The following is a 23,039-nucleotide window of genomic DNA, read 5'->3' as shown; positions in this document are numbered from 1 at the left end:
TACGGAAAATCTGGTTAAATCCATTGGTTTTCCAACAATTTTACTCCCTGTCAGATTTTAGCTAACCTCAACTGTTCTGGAATTATTTGCAAAATTCTGCAATTTAACCCTTTTAGTCTATTTTTAGTAATGACAGCCACTTTTTCCACCTGATCAAAAATCCTCACAAATGGATTGTTACAGATACCCAAAGAAACATTCAAGCAAAGTTACGATCCATCGAAAACAGATGTTTGCTGTATGAAGTGAGTCTACTCCAACAATATATAGAAAACAGTAAACTACACAATGACATCATATCAAATGGCTTTATTCAAAAATACATAACAATGAATATTTTTATCATAGCACTTTTTACTCAGCACTTTAGTATACATTGTTGGTACATTAAACATTAGGTACATAGAGGAAGATCATTTTACACATGATTAATACATTTTATCATATTTATGGAACCTATATACTGCCATGTGAGGAGATAGACATAACTCTTGAAATCAGTGATATGTTTGTATCATATTCAATTTCCCCAAGGCCTACCAAGCTTTCGTTTTTTTGAAACAGAATGAATTCAATCCAAGTTACTTTTATGCTTAGGCTTTATTTAAATGTTCCAATAATTTGTAAGAGTTATACCCCTTAGCCAAGGTCTACCCCCTTAAAAAACATGAATGCAAATTTTTTTAAAACCATATATATAGAGGTAATCTGACCATAATTCAACATCAAAAAGTTATTGTCAATTTTATATAATAATTCCACTGTGTTTATTGTATTAAACCATATGTTATATTGTACGTAATTTTCTGGACAATGTTTTTTTCTTAAAAAAATGATTAAATTGAAATTTCCTCAAATCTTTCCTCAACAGAAATTTTCACAAAACAGATGTCTTGTATAGGAAAATTGAGGGAAAACTCCTGGCTTTGAGGACATTTTCAATTTGACTTTACTGTATGTGTCAGATTATGAATAATATTCATTATTTCTTTAAATTTTGTTGAAATTGAGACAGAAAATATCACAGTGATGATGATAGATAAGGACATGATGCTCTGTCCAGACATTCAAAACTGATGTTGTTCTGTTTATTGCAAATGTCACAATCAATTTGATGTTGTTCTGTCCAAAAAATAATGCCGGTATTTTTAAGTAGTACAGCAGTAGTCTAAGATAAAAAAAAAGACATTAAGAACAAAAATAAATTATCAAGTAGCCAATAAACTGTTTTTATCATTTTGATCATAACCAAATTTATGGATAGATTTTAACAAAAAACCTAAAAATTCATTAGTTAATTACAAAATAATTTCACATTGGAACTCAAGAGGAAGAAGCTTCATATAAAACTAAAGACAATAAACATGTAACATTAAATTAACCTCTAACCTTCAATATGTACCATATCAGATTATGAGTAAAAAAATAAAAATAAAATGTCTGTTTCCTGCTACCCTAGTTTTTTGTGCAAATTCTAAACAATTTATAACCATTTTGACTCAAGTCTACAATGTTTTCCCATTAACTCAATGTTTAATGTTTCTGAAATATACAATATTTTTTTCTACCTGTCTTCCCTGTTTTTCTTTCTTGCTCATAGCAGGAAACAAGATTATTTTTTGGCCTGACATACAAATACCCTACACTCACTTTTCAACAGATTATCATCCTTGCACAATAAATTCAAACCTTACTGACAAGCACACTACCATTCACAAACCTGTACCATATTTTGAGCTGTTTTTGTTATAGTCAAATAAAGATATTCACCACCAAAAGAAAAAAAAATATTACTACACAAACATTATTTCTTTTAAATTGTACAAGGCAATTTAATGTGAATGAACACAGTGAAGTATGATCTACCAAATCAATGGTGTATACTGAAAACACAAACTGACAATATACATGTATAGTAAGATTACTTATGACATAAAAGAGCCAAGAAGCATCAAAATTTACATCACATACATACAGCCATAAATGCACCAATAATACATAACTTTCCTATTTTTTTTCATCAAAATGTGTTTTTATAATGAGAATCTGAACTTAGCAATGAGCTCCCAGTATCAAGACAGCAAATACACATTTTGTCAAATATTTTTTAACATTAAATTTCCAGATTCATTTACGTGTACAGTGGACAAAAACCACACAATAAATAAATGTTAACACATTTCCACATAGAAATAGCAAATTTAATCAACTGTACATAATTACTGTTTTATATTCTATTATTTTGTTCCATTGTCAAAGACAGTGTACCACATACATGACTTATTCATATAAGGCTTCTGTTTTACTTGATACAAAGTATAGTTCCACCTAAGACTCATACAGAAGCTGATAATAGGGTTTGTAAGTCTCGTTCTAGTTTCAGTTTCCCTTCCGGAATTTTAGATGTAGAACGTATCGAAATCTGAAGACCAGTCTGCATTTTATTGTTTACTTCCGGGAAATTGAAACGCTGTATCACTATGCAAAATCTTCTATTTTATGCTTTTCTTTACGTCTTTATCCAGTAGAACAAGATATTTGTCATTTTTTATCAGTATTTTTTCACAAAGAGATATTCTGCTTTTAACATTGAACTCAATGCTATGTTAATGACAAATCTCTATACATTCGAATGGGAGATGAGGACCCATTCTCATGAAATCACTGAGTCACGTGACAAGACTTACATACCCTATTATCAACTCATGCTTATCTATTACACCCACACTTGTACAGAATGTTGATATCAAACAGCACCCGAAGTCACTAAGTGTGTCCAATCTACATAGCACCACACATGAAATTTAAAATCAATCTTTATATTGGGAGCTTGGATTTTCTCTATCATTCCGTCAAATATGGCTGTCCCACAAAACAGGAAGTTAATTTTTGAAAACAACCAAAACTGCTTACAACAATCTATACAAAGCCACAAAATCACTTGAAACAATCCATCCATTAGGAAAGTAGGTAATTGCATCGAAATTAGGACAGACGTATTGATGTACGGACAGAATTATGGACAGACAGAATGGCAAGGTGATTCCAATAAACCATAAAAAATTTCTGACTGGCAACCATTCAGAATGCCCAAAAGACAAGTTTTTAACAATATATGAGACAATGAAAGTTAGATTTCGATAATTACAACTAAAATTTAATAAAGTTTTACCATGAAAGGTTCTAAAAAAATTTCCAAAGTTTCTACTTCATTTTACAGTATAACCATACCTGTTATCTCGTCCATAAACCATCAAGAAATCAGCACATAAAAAATGTCAGATTTGAGTTAAAATTACAATATTTTCTATGAAAATTCTAAATGATTGAAATTTTTACCCAAAAAAATTTGCTTGTACATAAAATCTCCTACATGAAATATCTTAATGGGAGATTATCTCCCAGATGAACTGTTCCAAAAGTTAAACAGGTAATCTCCCACATGAACTGTTCTAAAGGTGAAACAGGTATGTTATAACCAGTCAAAAAATTTCTCATAAAATACAGCAATCTTACAGGTACACACATCATAGGAATCATTTAATAACAAGTACCAATCAATATAAAATTTAGACACTGTCAATGGAAGTGGTGATTCCTGGAACAGAAAAAAAACAAATGATGCTTTTACAATCTACATATGCCACATTATAACTATAGTCCTTTCTGCACATATATCTGTATTTTGGTGACAACCATACATTCTAATTGTGAAAAAAACCATCACTCGATGAAGGCATATAAAACTTGCATTTCTCTAATTATGAGGCACTCATCAAAGTTGCAAGTGTTAATTCACTGAATAGTATTAAAATGACCATAAACAATTCATATTTTATTATATTTTGCATTTTAAAACATTTCAATCAAACCAACACCTCATGTTAAGTGTTTATTGATAGTATCTGAACACAGCTGGCTACTAAAAGTTTATTTTGGTGGCATGGAAAGTTAGTAGCTAACCTGTCATGAAGATTAAAAAAAAACATTTCACACGCTGCATTTCCCACTTATTCAAAATCAACCAATTTAAAGACCACAAGTCTTGCATAGCTCCAATTCATGTAGAATTTTTATCTCAAAAGTGCAACAACCAAATGAAAAATGAAGACCTGTTATGTTGTCCATAAATGTTCCTGAATAAAATATAAATGTGAATGCTTCGTGGGTTTAACATGCGTGAATCACCTCCTGTCTGATTTTTAACAAGTTATTCAAATACATCAAGGCTATATATCAAATAAGATGAAAAAATATCAACCCCCTGCATGATTCTTTGGTGGAGCTATACCTAAATCACTGAAAATCAAATATTTAGTCAGAGATACAAAAGGCACCTGTGTGGATGGTTATAACATCAAAGTTTGTCTTATCAGCATTGTCCATTCAGACTATAAAACAGTAGAACTGCTGTTGCATTATTTCACACACTAGGAATAGTAAAAAAAAAATGATTTGCCCTTTAATGACCTCACCATATCACATACAAAATTCCTATTCACTCTTGAATTTAGCCCTTATTCTAGATTTATCTATCTAGGAGTCCAGCAAATATGAGTTTTTATTACATCAAGGAATCTACACATTAGCCAATCTTTACCTGTTATTGATATTCAAATGTTTTTTTTAGAATAATATCCATAGAGTTCTGTAATATGAGAATGAAACTAAGTGTTCTATTGAAATAAGTTCATGTTTTAATTAATGTCAGATTTGAGGAATAAGCCAAAGAAAACTTTCTACTTTCCCTTTGCTCAGCTATACATAGATTAGAATGGGGAACCAGACCCTACATCATGTCTGCTCTGGGATCAGTAAACAAATTCTAAATTTATGAGTGTGTAGCAGCAATAAAGAAATGTTTAACACCATATATTCATATGACTTAGGTATTAAGTACAATGTTCTAATATCAATCCTGCTTTCTCAACTCCTCCATCTTCTCCAACAGTTTGTCTGCATCCTCTCCTGTTTTGACACGCATCAACATAGGAATGGGCTTTGAATCATCTAGACCTTTAATAGGTGGGTTTGGTACACACATCAAACTGACATTGTTTTTACCTTGTCTGGCTAGTGGTATAGACTGGGATAGAAGGATGTTTAACAGGATGTTCCCTGGTAAAGAAACAAACATTGCAACAATCAATATCAACTTGTTTTCTCATTCAACTTGGAGTAAAAGAAGAAACTTTTTTAAACTAAAGCAGAGGAATGAAAGACAAACGAATCATTATAACTATATACATAACATTGTTGTTAATGCTAATAACTTCTTTAAGAAAACATGGTGTAAGACAACAAGCTATAGTTTAGCTGTGGGGATACACACATACACCATGACTACAAACCTAATGTGGTGTCAGCTCTGACAACAAGCTGTAGAAGTATCTCACTTAACCCCTCCCCCCACACACCATGACTACAAACCTAATGTGGTGTCAGCTCTGACAACAAGCTGTAGAAGTATCTCCCTTCACCCCCCCCACACACACACACACCATGACTACAAACCTAATGTAGTGTCAGCTATAAGAACAAGCTGTAGAAGTATCTCCCTTCATCCCCCACACACACACATACACACACCATGACTACAAACCTAATGTGGTGTCAGCTCTGACAACAAGCTGTAGAAGTATCTCCCTTCACCCCCCCCCCCCAAACACACAATGACTACAAACCTAATGTGGTGTCAGCTCTGACAACCAACTGTAGTTTATCATCTGGACGTTTCAGATGTAAAAATCCTACTCCTTTTTCTTTCCATTTCCCTTCATGTTGGTAGAAAAGTTTGCATCTGAAAAGAGTAATAATCTAAGATAGATATCAGTTTATGTTTTGTCATAATAACCACACAGGGAGGGATGTATTTCTTTATACCATATCATTGCCCCATATTAGTGATAATGGTATACTGTTCATTGACAGATAAAAATGAAGGGGATGGGTTTTTTTGTATTGACTTGTAAAAATAGGTACTGAGACATCCCTAGAGACTATAAAAACCAATTACTGTAATTAACTTTGTAAGGCCTACTCATTCATAAGAATAACATTCACACTAAGTGGAGGCTGGCTCTAAAGATTCTGAATAAATCACCTGGAAAAATTAAAAATCTGCTAGCCATACTATTTGACCAGGTAAAATAAAATGGTTCAAAGCTGCTGGATGCAAACGCTTAGGTAAAATCAAAGGGGGCAGCTTGATGCAGCTTAGAATTATTATTGCAATCAGACATTTGTCTCAAAATAAAAATTTGACCACAATCCAACTGGCCCCTTTTCAGCCCCTCATTTCTAACAAATCACTACCCCAAAGACTAATCCTAGCCTTCCTTTGGTGGTATGGCATCTTGTGGAACATTTTCAATGAGATCCATTTATCTATAGTCAAGTCCAGTAAAATGTATGTTTTTGGCCTCTAATACTTAAACAGTTTGTGTCTTTTCTCCCAAACATCTATCCCGGTCAGACTTTTGTGGTATAGAATATTGTGGAAGAGTAATCAAGGGAACCAAGGTTATAGCGGTAATCAAAAGAATGTAATCCAGGGACAAAGACCAGACATGGAAAACAGACACACACAACAAAGAACATAAAGTAACTAAAATCATACATCAGTTAGAAATAGTACCCTGCCCACCAGCCCGTGACTGGCTATTTTTGGGCAGGACTGGCCAATTTTAGCAAAAATTTATATAGCCATATATTAAATTTATTGAAAAATTGTATTCAGGACTGGCTAGAATTTGAGTGAGTTTCCTACCTTGCATACATACAAAATAACAAAAGCAAATGAGCAACTCGGGCCCCACTAAAAACTGGGAGCATGGACCAGGTGCACCAATAGGGTATGTGTTCTCTGCTTTTCCACCTGCCTAGTTGCTCATAAAAAGTCAAGTCCGGGGTAGACGAAAGAGTAAAGGAAAACTATGACACGTTGAACAAATCAGTTTTCATGGCACAGATGGATACATCATACAATCCATGAGTTCATGATGACAACCATAAAGCTTTTGTAGTGATGACTTCAATCTTGAAGCAACTGTTCCAGAAGCCTATTTGTTAGAATTCTAGTGCAATACAAAAAGTCTGCATAGTTTCGGCAAGCTCTGGAACAATATCAAAGACATCAATATGCTTTTTGGAGTTATATACAGCCAAACTTCAGTTGCTAGAACTTGGATGACTCAAATGCCAATGATTTCTTAATCACAATTACATGTACCAAATTTTCTCCCATCTAATCAATGTAAACTACCTTGAATTTGTCAAATCAAACTAAAAAGTCTGTTGGCATGGTAACCCTTGATAACTTAAACTTGTCAGCCATTTTGTCAGCTTGGGTTACAAAAAGTTTGAAACACTGAAACCCATTAATGATAGGAAATAACAAATACAGTAATATTTATGTCATCACTATTTAGGTAGTTTTAATTTAACATAGTGCTGTTTGAAGGTTGAGAATGTTCCGAAGTCTGCATGATGAAAGTGTCACGGAAAATTAAAAGAAATCAAGACATTGATCCACAAACTCAAACTCTGAAAGTTTTTAAAATCAAGCATGTTAATTTTAATGTCTACAAATCTATACAACCTTCAACTATACAAAAACAAAACTAAACTTTGAAGGAAGTAAATAATTTTTAATGACGTCAGACCAGGAACAAAAAATTCTGGAAATCATACAAATTCTAAATAACTCGAACATAATCAAAAGTCACCAAGGTTTGACTACAGTTAACTTTTATGCAATGTTGACTTTTGTCCTCTTTTTGGTCATTTATTCCAAAATATAGAGCCATAACCCACAACACGGATACCAATCTTCGTTTTTTGGTTTGGAACCTTGTTAAATAATTCTATCAACTAATATTCAAGCTATTGTATGAAACCAAGGGTCTATGGACGAATACAAAACACCATACCATTATATGGTTGCAAATTTTTTGCAGTCATATAACAAAAGGTAAATTACTTATGTAGGCACCTCTTATATCATTCCTGCCAAGTTTATTAAGCCTTATTAGAGTATAAGCAAAGACATGTGTGGGTTACTCTCTAAGATTCATTACTGTGCAGACAGACTTTTCAGTTTGAGTGTTCCACAAAAATTATAGCTTCAATGGCAACCACTGGGTCTACTGTGCCAAGCAAAAATTGGAAACAGTATTCAACACTCCTTAAAGGAGGTAGACCTAGGGTAAGGGACACAACTCTTAAAATCAGTAATATGTTTGTATTATATTCAATTTCACCAAAGCCTTTCAAGCTTTCATTCGAAACAGAATGAAATCAATCCAAGTTACTTTGATGCTTACATGAGATTGATGTTAAATGCTGAATACAAACATTCCTATAATTTGTAAGAGTTGTGTCCTTAGGTCTACCTCCGTAAGTTTAAGTCTAAAACTATAGAAAGGTATTATTTTGATACATTTTTTTAAGTCAAGCCATTAATTTAGTACAATAAGTAATGTTTGTTTGTTTTTGTTTTTTGGAGTTTAACGCCCGAGCAACAATATTTCAGCTATATTCAGGTGATGAACATGAAGTGGATTATAAAATGAACATGAAATGATGATGAAATGAAAAATGGGATGAGACACAAGGACAATGGGGTCGACAAATTTTGATTGCCACTGTAAATAGAGAGAGGTGGATACGGTCAGGCAATTTAGCCTCCTGTGACGAAGCCCTATGGTTCCTACTACAGGAGAATACCACAGTAGGGTTTTTTAACGTGCAAGAAACGTGGCATCTTTCCCAACACAGTGCACCACTATGGTTTGCGGTCAGGTTTTCCGTATTATAGCCTGACAACAAGTAACACACCAGGGGTACCCAATTCTACCACCTGGGGCACACAACCCAGTTGCTCTGTGGGCAGAGCACCCTAGCCCCCAGAAAAGGTTCTGAGCACTATTTAGTCGCCATTTCAGCAAGCTTAGCGCTGCTACAGGCCTATTCTTTTGACACCTGGACCTGCACGGGTCCAATAAGTAATAAAAGTAAATGTAGTTCAAAATTTAAACTCAACTCAAATATGCAAGGGTTTAGCAAATACTGTCTAGAAACCAATTAATGAATGTCAAAATGACAAAAATGCAGGCAATTAATGCCTCATCCAGTCTGTTGTGATGTCCTAATAAATGTTTATTTAATTGGTAGTCCACTGACAGCAATCTATCCAGGGCATACAGTCCCATTTGAGCCTCAATTATATGTGTATACAGTTTTTTAAAAAGGAACTTACTTAATAGAGTATAAAGAACCATCTTCAGGGACTTCTGTCGACTCTGCTTTGGGAGGTACATATTCATCATCCTCTTCTGAAAATCATCAGTAAAACTTTGTGTAACATTTTAAGGAAATGTAGAGAATATTCAGAATTCAGCATCTATAACCACCAACAGTCCATCAAGACAACTTGGTTGAGATTTTAAAACTTATCTTAAGTTTCTCTTAATACCTATTTCCTTTGAATTAATTTTTACATGAACCTTATATTTTAAGAGTCTAGCTCTCCACATGTACACTGACTATAGTTTGGTTGGGGATGTAGGCTTAGGGCTGTTCCATTAAAATATATGAACTATCCAGGGAAAGCACTCTTTCACCAGGGGAGTCACCCATATATCTATTGTTTTGTATTTAACTCTAGACTTTGCCAAGAGACCTGTACACCCATCCATATACAAAGAATAAACTTGTCTTCCCCTGTATGTTTCAATGGAGCAGCCCTTACTTAAACCTGCCACAAGTCACTTCAAACAAGTCCAGTCTTTGTGGTGTACTAATTTTTGCTATTTTTGTGGTGGACAGATAAGTCTGAAAAGTACTAACAACGAAAGTGACTTAAGTGTTTAAAACAACAATGCTAATATTTTTTTTTACAACTGCAAACATTGATATTCATTAAACAGAATCAGGATAAATTAATCTGTTTACAGTATGTACCATGTAAGATATTATTGTTGATAAGTTAACTACATGTATACAGGTCTACTTATTGAGGGTTATGACATATCTGATTTTTGATAGAAAAATAAAGAATACTTGACTAAAGCAGAATTTAAAGAACCTGAAGATGCTCAAATATGTACATATAAATGCTATACCCTATACAGAGTTATCAAGAAAACTGCCAATCTGTATGGCAAGCTGTGCCCTAAACAAACAAATAAAGATGGATGGACTGACAGACAAACAGTTCAAAGAAATACAACTTTACTTCACTGCAAAAATACTGTAATTTGGGATATTTTAGACGTAGTTTTATTTTGGTTTGTTTGGCACTTCCTTTAAAAACATCAAAATTAAACACATCAAAATATAATATATGCGAGTATTTTGACTGGCAATATCTATTGGTGGATTATCTTTGCTGAGCAATCGACAAATGATGTAGAAACAAATATGTTGTTTGCTTACCTTAAGTGACCACCATTAACCTTATATATAAAGGTTATAAATGTATACTACAAAAAATTGAAGAAATTAATCTGTGACTGGAAGAACATGATGGATTGTTTTCACAATGATGAAAAGGCAAAAAAAAAAAACAGATCAAATTTAAAGTTTTGTCAGAAAATAATAAGATTGTACTGCTGTTCTATATTTTACCTAAATGTAAATTTCATCATAACAAAAAAAAAACAAAAACAAAAACATACAATACCTTGGCTCCCACCATCTTGCTTGGGTTTATTCACTGCAAAAGAGAACCCTGTTGCACCCTGAGAACTTTCTGTTTGTGGTTTAAAGTTAAATCCTGAAAACCCAGTTGTTGTTGTTGTACTGGTTCCAAAAGAGAAACCTGATCCTAAAGGCTTGCTCGCTGTAGAAACTATTGTAGTTGATGCAGTTGCGCTACCAAAGGAAAAGCTTGCAGCAGAACTTTTAGCCTCTGTTGAAGATTTTGTCATAGAAGCACCAAATGAAAAGGCTTGAGCTGAAGGCTTGGTCTCTGAAGTTGTTGTGGAGTTCAAAACAGGAAAACTTGGCTTCACCTCTGAAAAAAAAGCCATTTATTCAACATACATGTAACTAAAGCTACAAAAGTCAATCAATCTTTCTAGTCGTCCATCAATAGTTTGATTTTCCACTGTTTAAACATTAATCTGCAGATACTAGTACAAAACAACATAAATTCAATGATCATAGTAAGCCTGGCAATGACTCATGTAGCTGAATTCAATGATCATAGTAAGCCTGGCATTGACACATGTAGCTGAATTCAATGATCATAGTAAGCCTGGCAATGACTCATGTAGCTGAATTCAATGATCATAGTAAGCCTGGCAATGACACATGTAGCTGAATTCAATGATCATAGTAAGCCTGGCAATGACACATGTAGCTGAATTCAATGATCATAGTAAGCCTGGCAATGACTCATGTAGCTGAATTCAATGATCATAGTAAGCCTGGCAATGACACATGTAGCTGAATTCAATGATCATAGTAAGCCTGGCAATGACTCATGTAGCTGAATTCAATGATCATAGTAAGCCTGGCAATGACTCATGTAGCTGAATTCAATGATCATAGTAAGCCTGGCAATGACACATGTAGCTGAATTCAATGATCATAGTAAGCCTGGCAATGACACATGTAGCTGAATTCAATGATCATAGTAAGCCTGGCATTTCCAATGACACATGTAGCTGAATTCAATGATCATAGTAAGCCTGGCATTTCCAATGACACATGTAGCTGAATTCAATGATCATAGTAAGCCTGGCATTTCCAATGACACATGTAGCTGAATTCAATGATCATAGTAAGCCTGGCATTTCCAATGACACATGTAGCTGAATTCAATGATCATAGTAAGCCTGGCATTTCCAATGACACATGTAGCTGAATTCAATGATCATAGTAAGCCTGGCATTTCCAATGACACATGTAGCTGAATTCAATGATCATAGTAAGCCTGGCATTTCCAATGACACATGTAGCTGAATTCAATGATCATAGTAAGCCTGGCATTTCCAATGACTCATGTAGCTGAATTCCAATACAATCTATTAGATCTCAAGTAACAACTACAAAAAAGGAAGGCATATTAAATCAATCAGACTAGCATTCTGACTTACATCAACCCACTCTCTCATTGTTCACACATACATCTGCCCACCATCTCATTCTCACATACTGGTACATCAGCCAACTCTCTCATTATTCTGACATACATCAGTCAACTCTCTTTTTTTATATAAATCAGCCAACTCTCTCATTCTGATATACACCAGTCAAGCCTCCCTTTATCCTGACATACAACAGCAAACTCTCTCATTATTCTGATATACATCAACCAACTCTCTCATTCTGACAAACATCAGCCAAATCTCTCATTATTCTGACATATCAGACTCTCGTATTACTCAGACATACATTAGCCAACTCTCTCATTATTCTGACATAGATCAGCCAACTCTCTCATTCTGATATACAAAAGCCAACCCTCCCATTACCCTGTTAAACATCAGCCTACTCTCTTATTCTGACAAAAAAACAGCCAACTCTCTCATTATTCTGACATACATCAGCCATCTCTCTCATTCTGATATACATCAACTAACCCTCCCACTATCCTGATATACATCAGCCAACTATTTCGTTCTGACATACATGTTCATCAGCCAAATATTTCATAATTCTTACATACATGTACATGTACATCAGCCAACTATCTCATTAATCTGACATATATCAGCCAACTCTCCCATTATTCTGACACACATCAGCTAACTCTTTCATCATTCTGACATACATGTACATCAGCCAACTCTCTCATTATTCTGACATATCAGACTCCCTCATTATTCTAACATACAATGTACATCAGTCAACTCTCTCATTCTGACATACATCAGGCAAATATCTCATTGTTCTGACATACATCAGCCAACTCTCTCATTATTCTGACATACATCAGCTAATTCTCCCATTATCCTGACATACATCAGCTAACTCTCTTATCTGGACATATCAGCCCGGTCCCTTATCATTCACACATATTGGCAAACTCCCTTGTTTGGCAGCTAATTATATCTGATTTATCAAAATTTGTAGTGTTACACATTTCAAAATACCTAAAACACTGAGGCTTCTTCCCTTGTTTTGCTCATGGTAGAACCTCTTGGTGATGGCTTTCGCTACCCATTTCGATAGTTGTAATTTAGGTACTTCCTGTATACAATTATTACTCTGATCTAAATCTATCTATATATTTGATTCTAATGCTGCTGATGAGAGGTTACTCCTTGAAACACATGTACAGCATATCCAAATTTACAATATATATGATAGGTGTTTTTGTATTTATCTGATATTTTAATCTATCCAGATGCAGTATTTTGACATAAGGGCTCACTCAGATACAATATTCTGACATATCAGCCCACTCAGATACAGCATTCTGCAATACCAGCCAAATCAGATATAGAGTACTGACATACCAGTCTATTTCCTTATCACTCTGACATATCAGCCCACTAAGATACAGTGTTCTGAAATATCATCCCAATCAGACACTGTATTCTGACATATCAGCCCAGTCAGACACTCTATTCTGATATACACTACACTCAGAGTGGAACACTTAAGTCCAACCTGTATGAAACTCAGTGTTACACTGACATATTGAGTGTTTAACACTGATTCCACCTAACCAACACTGACCAATAAAAGAAATTAATTACAGGTCCAAAGACTTCTATATAATGTGTCCAAAATAATTGTAAGTAGAAGCCCTTAACCAGGACTGTGACAATTGACAGTAATAATTATGTTACAATATGTTGTCCAAACGAGGTTTCCTATGTGTGTTTGGTGATAAAATGGACTGCAATTAATTACAACTAAATACAGGGCAGTTATGAAGTATGTATCAACGATAAATGTCTTTTTTTTTTATGATTTTCACTCATTTGTCAATCATTAATATCACATGCTAATCATCTCAACCACCGTTTTATTGTGCCAATGGCAAATCAACTTTTGACTAGTGTTACTAATACAGATTTTGGCACTTGTATTATGAATTTCCCGCGGACTCCGCTGTTGTGATTTTCAGGGTCCCCAATGAATTTTGGAGGTCAGTGATCTGAGAGCGCGTATACTGACGTCCATATTGTTGGCAGAGATCAGTGAGATTAATTTCACTGTGCTGGGTGATTTTCCCACCCAGGTCATTGATTCTCCGTACACAATTTACAACCGGAATATATGATGTCCCAGATGGATGGGTGTAATTTTGACTGACACAGTGTTTCACCGACTAACATGGATTTAAAACTCTGAGTGCTAGAGAAACAAAAGTCGGTGAGTGTAGTGTATCATCCCTGTGCTAGAGAAACAAAAGTCGGTGAGTGTAGTGTAGTGTATCATCCCTGTGCTAGAGAAACAAAAGTGGCTGAGTGTAGTGTATCATCCCTGTCACATGTAGGTATAAAAATGATCAAATCAAGAGATTTGTAAATAGTTTCAATTTTATAGATACCTTTGACTTGATGTGATTTGGTCTCGAGGGAGTCTGTTTTACCTCCCTCATCTTTACTTTTCATTAATTCTGCTAAATGTTTCTCATAATCTTTAAATACTGGTGTCAGAATACAATATGGATTCTTTTCAACATGACTTTTGATCCAAGCAAGGACACTTTCATTGAGATTTTTCAGATTAGGAAGGTATGACTTCTTTTTGTCTGCCCCATTAGAAGTAGGTGCAGCATCTTGTCCATTTTCAACATCTGTCGTCTTATTTTCTGATTCTTTTTCATCTTTAGAAGCACTGCCATTTGTGAAAGATTTAACATTGAAGGAAAAAGGTGTACTTGTCGTTGTGGGCTTGAAACTGAATCCTGAAAATCCGGAAAACTCTTTATTCTGAAAAAAAAAAAGAAAAAATCTAAACAGAAGGGTTTAAGTATTGGAACCATAGTGATATACATAAATAAAATGATTTTAATCAAACATTTTGTGGACAATCGTCCGTTCCTTTCAGTTCTTACTGCAACCATTCTATTCAATTTAACTGAAGCTTCCAATACAATTTGTAAGTTTTCAATGAAATTTTAATTCAGATTTCAAATCATTTTCATAAACTTAAAAGGGTCGCTGAAAGGCAGGCTATAGAGAGCCTCAATCACTTACTTGGAGAATTTGAAATCATGTGGTCAAAAAGTATATTGTTTGTAAAGGGCCTTGAGGTTATTAACCCTATCAAGTTTCAAAACATTGGCACCTGTGGTTTCAGAGGAGTTGATCTCTGAAAATTTGCCAATCAGAAGCTTATATAGCCTATAGTTTAATTGAACAGCACAAAAATTTTATCACATGATTAATTTGTTCCTTTTATTGTTTCTGCCCAGATAATCACAATTGGCTTAGTAAAAGCAAAGGTAAAGGCCAAAATTGTATTTTCCTATATTTGCAGCAACCCTATGAGCCAACTGAGCCACACATAAAGTGAATCGTTTGTTGAGGACCTTGAGGTCATTAACACTATTTAACCCTTGAAACATTGGCACCTGTAGTTTCAGGAGTTGATCTGTAAAAAATAGCCAATTAGAAACTTATAGCAACCATCTTCTTTACTCAAGCAGAACCAATAGTGGATCTTTTGAAAGGCTCTTACATACATAATTTCTGCCAAGTTTGGTTAAAATTGGTCAAATGTGTCCTACTTTATGACCTCTGATCACCTTTGTTACCTTTAAGACACAGCCTTTTCTGTTTGAATAGGATGAATCTTAAAGCTAAACACATCAAAACTGACAGTAATTCAAAGCTGTACATATGTACATGTACTCAAAAGATCCCAAAGGTGCACAATGGTTGTGAAGTGTCTATCTTTTTTCTTTCCTTACCTGTGACTGTATTGCAGTACTTCCTACTCTCCTTTTACCCTTAATGATGTTACGATTTTTTAAAGTGTCAGCTGAGGCCACTTCTATGTCTCCAGGCTGTGAAAGGAAAACAAATTGTGTATGTGTAAATAGTAAACATCATTATTTATCCGTACTTTTTTTCCTTTGATCTTGTTGACAGATATTTCTCTTGTACTTGGTAAGATATTCAAAAGTATCTGTCAAAACTTTGGGAGTGATTGTGATGTTTCATGTGTAATGTTCTACAGAATTTTGAATGAAAATGATATATGCCAACAATATGTAGACTAAATTTTTTGCAAAGTTAAAATAGTCTCAAATATGAATGTCTACTAAAATGAATAAATATTATGCTAAACATGTATTACATGTACAGAATAATATGATACTGGCAATATATTGTGGCTAATCTCAACTCTTGCTAACACACTGGTCAAGATATTCTACATAATACTGCCAGTAACAAAATTGAATTAACATTTGTTATACAGTTGTATACATTGGTTTTGGTCATTCACAACATACCTCTTCATATTCATCTTCTTGGTCCCAGTTTCTATCTGTCAACTCTTTATCAGCTCTTCTCTTAGCCATGCTTCTGTAATGAACTACATGCAAGTATTTCAATATTTTTATTAAGCTGCCTTTTGTAACAATTTGTCAAAAACATTTTTTACATTTTCAATAAAATATTATGCATGGTGCAGCTTAATGTGAATGCTGAGATCACACCCTAAACGCTTGGGCAAGTATGGACACTGTTCAAATCTTTGACTTTTGACACAGGTAAAGAATGTGTTCTTTTTGGACTCTAACTCCTAAATGGTACCAGTCTTAACCTCAAAAGTCAATCCCAATCTTACCTGCCTCAGAAAAAAAAGTATACAACATGTAGCTTTGATTGCATAAGACATATTATCCAAATCGAAGCATAGCTTTTCTAAGATAGGAAAGTAATTCCTTTTTTTCTTGAACTAGACCGTCATTTGCATCTAAGAATCTTTAATGTGCATTTGTATATGTCATAGGTTATGTGTAAAATATTCCCACCTTCCATGGTGAACTGATATTTTCGAGAAATGTACAAAAAATGAAACTTGAAAAAAGAATATTCTTAAGAGTTGCTCATGCTCTCAGGGTAAAATGATATCTCAAGTATTGTGAACCTCGCTTGCTCAATTTTATATGCAATGCCTACACTACATGTACACATGTATGTAGGTTGCTAAAAGTCTTTTATAGTTTCTCTGCATAGATAGATGACTACTTATGCTTATGATAGGTTTTTTATTACACTATGCAGACAATAAACAGTTACTGCAGCCTTCAGAGTTAAATTTTTTGGAACACCAGCCTCAGAAACTTGAAATTTATATTTTTCTTTAATTATAATACATGTAGGCTTGTAACTTAACTATCTGGAGAAATTTCAACAGCCTAAAACATGTTTTACTGACCAGGGTCATCACACTTGTAGTTAATTTTGAAGACTGTTTACTGAGGCTGTAGCTTAGTACCTTTGTCGTTGCAACTTTGTAGATTAGTCAGTGACTTTTTTTCTGTTGCCACGGGTCAAGTAAAAATAATGTGATTTTAACTTATTGTACCCTTGTGCAACACTTGATATCTTTTAATAAAATGCTTCTCAGGGCGCATCTTGATAAATGCAGAGTTCAAACCCTGAATGGTTAGGATAACTTTTTCACTCACTGTATGGAGTATGGACACACCATTCAAATTTGATAAAGCTTTGAATGTTGATAATATGCAGATATTTAAGACAGAATAAAAATTTGGGCAAATCGAAGTGGTCACTTTGTTCCCTTATTCCAACATGGTTCCTGCTGAAACCTCCATAACAGAAATCAGTTATTATATTGACATATGGAAAATGTTTGCTTCTGGCTCATATTTGCCCTTAATTCCAAAATGTTCCAAGTTTTAAAACCCCTACAGGGATTGACACTAACAGTAGTCCAGTAGTCCTGTGTCACCCTAATTTTGAAGAGGACTCCTTAAAAAAATTTCATGGTAGTCCTATGGACCATCTAAAGTTTGCCTTATTTTTCATAAGATCTAAGAACAGAACCGTCATTACTGTCTGTAGGCAACCTCTTTTACGTCTGAAGTGGTCATGTTGACCACCAAACAAATGAACTTTTTCATTTTTTAAGATAACTGAAAAATTCTTTTGGTTCCCTAAACTGCACATACATGTACATGTGAAACTCCTTTTGCCCATGGAATTTTCAAATATTTAAATATTTCAATGTTTTAATTTGTTCTAGCACATTTACAGTAAATGGTATTAACACAAATAATAGAAACAAAGTATGTAATTTCTGACAACAACAACTGAGAAAAAAGAAAGATATAAAATTTGATTAATGTAGGAACTTGCGCAGTGGTGACTCAATAGTGCCAATAAAACAAAAAACAAAAAAAAAGTGCAGTAAGAATATGTGAGAGGAGACAAAATAAAGTGCAAATAGACATCATAGAATAAATATTCAGTAATCAGACAATATGAGAAAAACAATTTTTAATGTAAATAGAAGTTTACACATAAATATCACTATGAATTTAATTAAAAGGTAAATTTACATCCTAAATATGAATTATTTTATCTAAAAGAAACATCTGACAGAACCAAAATTGGATATAATAGAATTAACAAAATTATAAATTTTAAAAATTGGGATCATAATCATGAAATTATCAATTGTTCATTTACCAACCAATCTGACACTTAATGATATACAAATTAGTGAATATGACATCACTAATGAGACTGACGAACCCTCCTATTTTACTGGCTATAGTGACTTATTTCACATGCATGCTAAGTCCAGATCATAAAGTCCCTGTCTTTTGACTCAAATTATTTAGTGTATACTTAAAATTGGAAATCAACAATAAAGTACCATCATATTAAAACAGTAACAGAGACGAAGTAGACTGGTATAGCTTTGGGTTGGATAAACTGATGACAGTGATGTTGCACACAGGTCCCCCTTTAACAACACACACCAACAATTATGGTTTAGAACTTCAAATTTTAAAAATATGAATTAAGATGACAATAACTTTGTGTATTTATTTTTATATACCTGATAACAAGAAGATGTAAGCGGTATAAATGAATGTAGTGTATTTTTTATTCTCTCTTCTAGTTTTGTTCAACACTTTATGGAGGCTGACATCTTGATTATTCATCCGCGTTCCACGAAAGTAGTCCCTTTGGTACCCAACAGGCAAAGTCGGTAGTCTAAACGTCCATGCACGAACAAACGTAATTATTGTAAGCCAAACAATTAGTGTATAGTGTCAATTTTCCTTAATTGCCTGTGCCGGCCGGAACGAGAAAGCAGGGAAGCGCAGAAGTAAATTCATTTGTAGCTGTATATTTGCAACAATTTTTTGGTTCAAATATTTTAAACGGCATTCAACGCAGAATATTTTGCTTGTATTAATACGGAATAATACATGGAGACACCAATGCGATTAAAAATAATCATACTACATTAATTAAGAATTAAATTAAATCACGGGAACTCCATTTTATCATTGTTTTACCACGGGCTGACCGTTTAATCCGCAGTAATTAACCCCGAGCAATAGCGACACTTTACGTAGTCTAAGATTTAGCATTTGTCCTACCACGTGTGTCAAACACCTTTAACTTTTTACAGAAATGACTATTGAAGATAACCCCTCACTCGTCAGCGGATTGAGCTTGAGGCAAAAAACACAAACCCAACCACGAGGACAATAAATAAGGCGAAGGCCAAAAAAATTGTTCTCACCAAAATACCCTATACCAAAATTGGGACTTGGAATGTACTAACATTGTATCAAGTTAAGTGGAAAGAGCTGCCAAAGAAATGGGCAGATGCAATATTGAAATTGTATAGGACTAAGTGAATCAAGATGGAATACATCTGCATGGCATGACAACACTTTCCACTGGTAATACCATCATTTATTCAGGCATCACCAGTTGACCCCCATGATGAAGGTGTTGGATTTATGCTTACAAAAAAAAAACAACAACAACAATAAACAAAATAAAAAAAAAACAAAAAAACCAAACAAACAACAACAACAACAACAACAAAAGAAAAAAAAACAGTCTCTCTAACATTAGTATACAGGTTTACTCATCAACAAACAATGCAGACGAATAAGATAAAGGTGGCTTTTATAAGTCAGTGCAAACGACAGTCAACTCTGTACCAAAATGAGATCTGAAAATTGGAGACTTAATTGCAAATGTTGGTACAGACAGGGAATGAAGAGAGTTATCAAGGGAACCAAGGTTATAGCGGTACTCAAAAGAATGTAATCCAGGGACAAAGACCAAACATGGAAAACAGCCATACACAACAAAGGACATAAAGTAACTAAAATTATACATACAAAGTAACAAAAGCAAATGAGCAAAGGGAAATGGAACCAAATGGAATTAGTGAAATGAATGAAAATGGGGGACTATTTGCTGATTTTCCCCATAAAATACCAAAAATAAACGAGATTTAGAAAACGAAATTGATCACATTGCCAAATACGAACGGTGGAGGTCATATCAGCAAGATGTATGGAAAAAGAGAGTAGCTAATATACTAGTAGGATCAGATCACCACCTACATATTGCCAAACTATAACTAAAGCTACTTTCACCCAAAGAACACTGACAATGAGAAAGAAATTTAATGTTCATCTATTCAAAGACTCAAAAGCTGTTCGACACTTATATTTCAATCCAAAACAGATTTAGTACTCTAGAAAACGTATACGATGACAACTCCACTAGCAACATAAGTAGGGATTCCTTTGTTCAATTACGTGAAATAACTGGGTTAACTAAAAAAAGCAAACAAAAGAAAAAGGCATAAGAACAGTATAGCCGTATAATGATAAAGAGGTGAAGAAAAGCTGCGAACAAGACAAAAGGAAGTATGTAGAACACCTAAAAGGGAAGCTGAAAACGCATGTTGCAAAGATAACAGCAAAACCCTATACAACATATTACATGGAATTAAGTGGTAATCAGTCGACCTCAAATACACAAATCAAAGCTAGACAATGACAACAAAACCTTACGAAACTTAACAAATAACTACTTGAGAGGTAGAAAGATCGAGCATTTCAGTAAGGTACTTAACAGACAACCACCTGTAGATCCATCTGAACTAGAAAATGACCTAGCGTTACATAACAGACAGGGAAAACAGACACGCACAACTAAGAACATGAAATAACCAAAATAACACGTCCAAAGAAACAAAAGCAAATGAGAAATTCGGACGCCACCAAATACTAGTAGCATGTATATGTATCAGGTGCACCGGTAGGGTAAGCATCCCCTGCTTTTCTAGAAACTGCAGCCGATTTGCCCATAAAAAATCAAGACCGGGATAGACAAAATATGAAAGGAAAACAATGACATGGTGAAATAATTGGTTCTTATAGTGCACTGATACACGTACTGTAATGATCCTTGAGTTCATGAGACGACCATAAACTACTGCAGTGATGACTGCATAACCCCGCCCCAGATTCCTAATTGTGAGAATTAGACCACGCAGTACAAAAAGCCAAAGATGTTGTCAAAGATGAATTTTTAAAGGAAAGTTTACAGTACGGAACTGAGAAGTCTTTGCGTTAGTCATGTAGTTTGGCCATGAGTTTGCCTTTATCTCAAGTTCTACGGTGGTAGATGCGCGATGTTTAAAATCCCCGAAACTAGGATTGTTTAAAGAGATAATAATCTCTTTTAAAGCGGAAGCTGACATCAAAGGATGGCTAAATGGTTTTCTTTCTTTTGGACCAGATCAGCTTTAAAATCAGCCTCATAATGATGAAGGAATAGGTCAGGGAGTAGCGGAGCACAATTTGTTCCCATAGGAATGCCCACCGTTACTCTTATCACTAATAATATTTTCTACGTCTTCCCCCGATAATAAGCATTGGATTGAAGAATTCAATGAGGGACTGGTCACTAGGCATCGCCACATGGGACCAGTGCTAATGGAAGATATTTAATATAAGTCACAAATTAAACCCATTGCTATCTGACTGAATAAAAAATTATGTCCTATGCCAACGTTTTTTGCATTTCAATTTATCCAGAAATGTTTATACATAGATTTCTACAAATGAGATTGAGATGTAACTGCAATTATGTTTGTGTCTTACACCTGCTCTAGATCCATATTTTGAGTTAAAACTATTAACAATCATTTGAAAAAGAACTGTGTCCTATGGACATCATCAATGAAAAAAGCGCATGGTGTCCCAACAATAGAAATGATACAAAAAGTGCCTGTCCTACTATATATATGATAGGACAGGTTGTGGATAGGATCGGATATGGCAATAAATTTTGACCGGTCTCTTAGATGAATTAGGCATATGCAAGCCCACCAGGGGCGGATTCAGACGAGGGCATGGCGGCGTGCGTCCCCTGTTGCAAAGAATGGGTTGTAAGGGGTAGATTTAGGCGGTTTAAGGTTGAAACTTTAATTTGTCGCTAATTTTACCACAAAAGATATCTACAATGCACCCATTCTAGAAGAATATTTAAAAAAAAAATAACCTTAAAAATGTTAACTGTGCCCCCCCCCCCACTAATCTAAATTCTGGATCCGCTCCTGTCCATGGTTTTTATTATAGACTGTAGACTACTATTAAATCTTTGATATTGGTAGGTAATGAATTATGTTTTGACATTATGATACCTTATGATAAATTTGTTAAATCAAAATTTGTATTTCTCTTTATTTTTACTAATAATGCTCCCAGAACACTTGGTCTCAGAATGCATATTATTCCTGCGGAAATTACGCAGTCCTGCCAAGTCTGGTTTAGTTACAGTATTATTTATCAAATATATTATTTAGAGCTTTGCTTCAATAAAATAGTGCATCTTACATTTTTAATTGAAAATAAATAACAGAAATAATGGAAAGGGCAATTTATAAATAATCACTAAATTGCAGTCGAACGGGCACTTGCACTTATTTGTGTGACATGTAGCAAACTGATTTAAATAATTTATCCCTCCGCATAAAAAAATAGTTCTATATTTATTTCTTTTGCCTTATTGGCTGTCTATCCCTTTTTTATTTAAATCTAA

At 34.3% G+C, this 23,039-nt stretch overlaps 1 protein-coding gene across 2 annotated transcripts; it reads right to left on the bottom strand.

Annotated features, from left to right (window-relative positions):
* Positions 1 to 289: 289 nt before the first annotated feature.
* On the bottom strand, positions 290 to 19,124 carry LOC148610710 (nuclear pore complex protein Nup50-like). 2 transcript variants are annotated; one of them, XM_088595989.1, is made up of 8 exons: positions 19,012 to 19,119; positions 16,427 to 16,509; positions 15,881 to 15,976; positions 14,513 to 14,897; positions 10,685 to 11,017; positions 9,260 to 9,335; positions 5,685 to 5,800; positions 290 to 5,118 (listed from the first exon to the last, which is right to left on the bottom strand). In XM_088595989.1, the coding sequence occupies exons 1-8, from the start codon at positions 19,115 to 19,117 to the stop codon at positions 4,913 to 4,915; spliced, it is 1,401 nt and encodes a 466-aa protein (XP_088452115.1). In that variant the 5' UTR covers positions 19,118 to 19,119; the 3' UTR covers positions 290 to 4,912. The 2 variants fall into 2 exon arrangements, with proteins under 2 accessions (XP_088452115.1, XP_088452116.1); XM_088595990.1 differs by having other exon boundaries at positions 4,447 to 5,118; positions 16,427 to 16,499; positions 19,012 to 19,124.
* Between the last annotated feature and the right edge of the window lie 3,915 nt (positions 19,125 to 23,039).

The sequence above is a fragment of the Perna viridis genome, chromosome 8 (genome assembly GCF_037379345.1).
Source record: "Perna viridis isolate PV_CMFRI_1.1 ecotype Kerala chromosome 8, ASM3737934v1, whole genome shotgun sequence".
NCBI lineage: Eukaryota > Metazoa > Mollusca > Bivalvia > Mytilida > Mytilidae > Perna > Perna viridis.
Note: the sequence above shows the minus strand (reverse complement) of the source record. Positions and strands in the feature narration are given on the sequence as shown.

Coding starts and splice junctions, on each gene's coding strand:
- LOC148610710 (XM_088595989.1), bottom strand. CDS start 19,117: ATGAATAATCAAGATGTCAGCCTCCATAAAGTGTTGAACAAAACTAGA. Junction 9,336..10,684: donor GCAAGATGGTGGGAGCCAAG/GTATTGTATGTT, acceptor GATGATTTTCAG/AAGAGGATGATGAATATGTA. Junction 5,119..5,684: donor CAGAGCTGACACCACATTAG/GTTTGTAGTCAT, acceptor TTTCTTTACCAG/GGAACATCCTGTTAAACATC.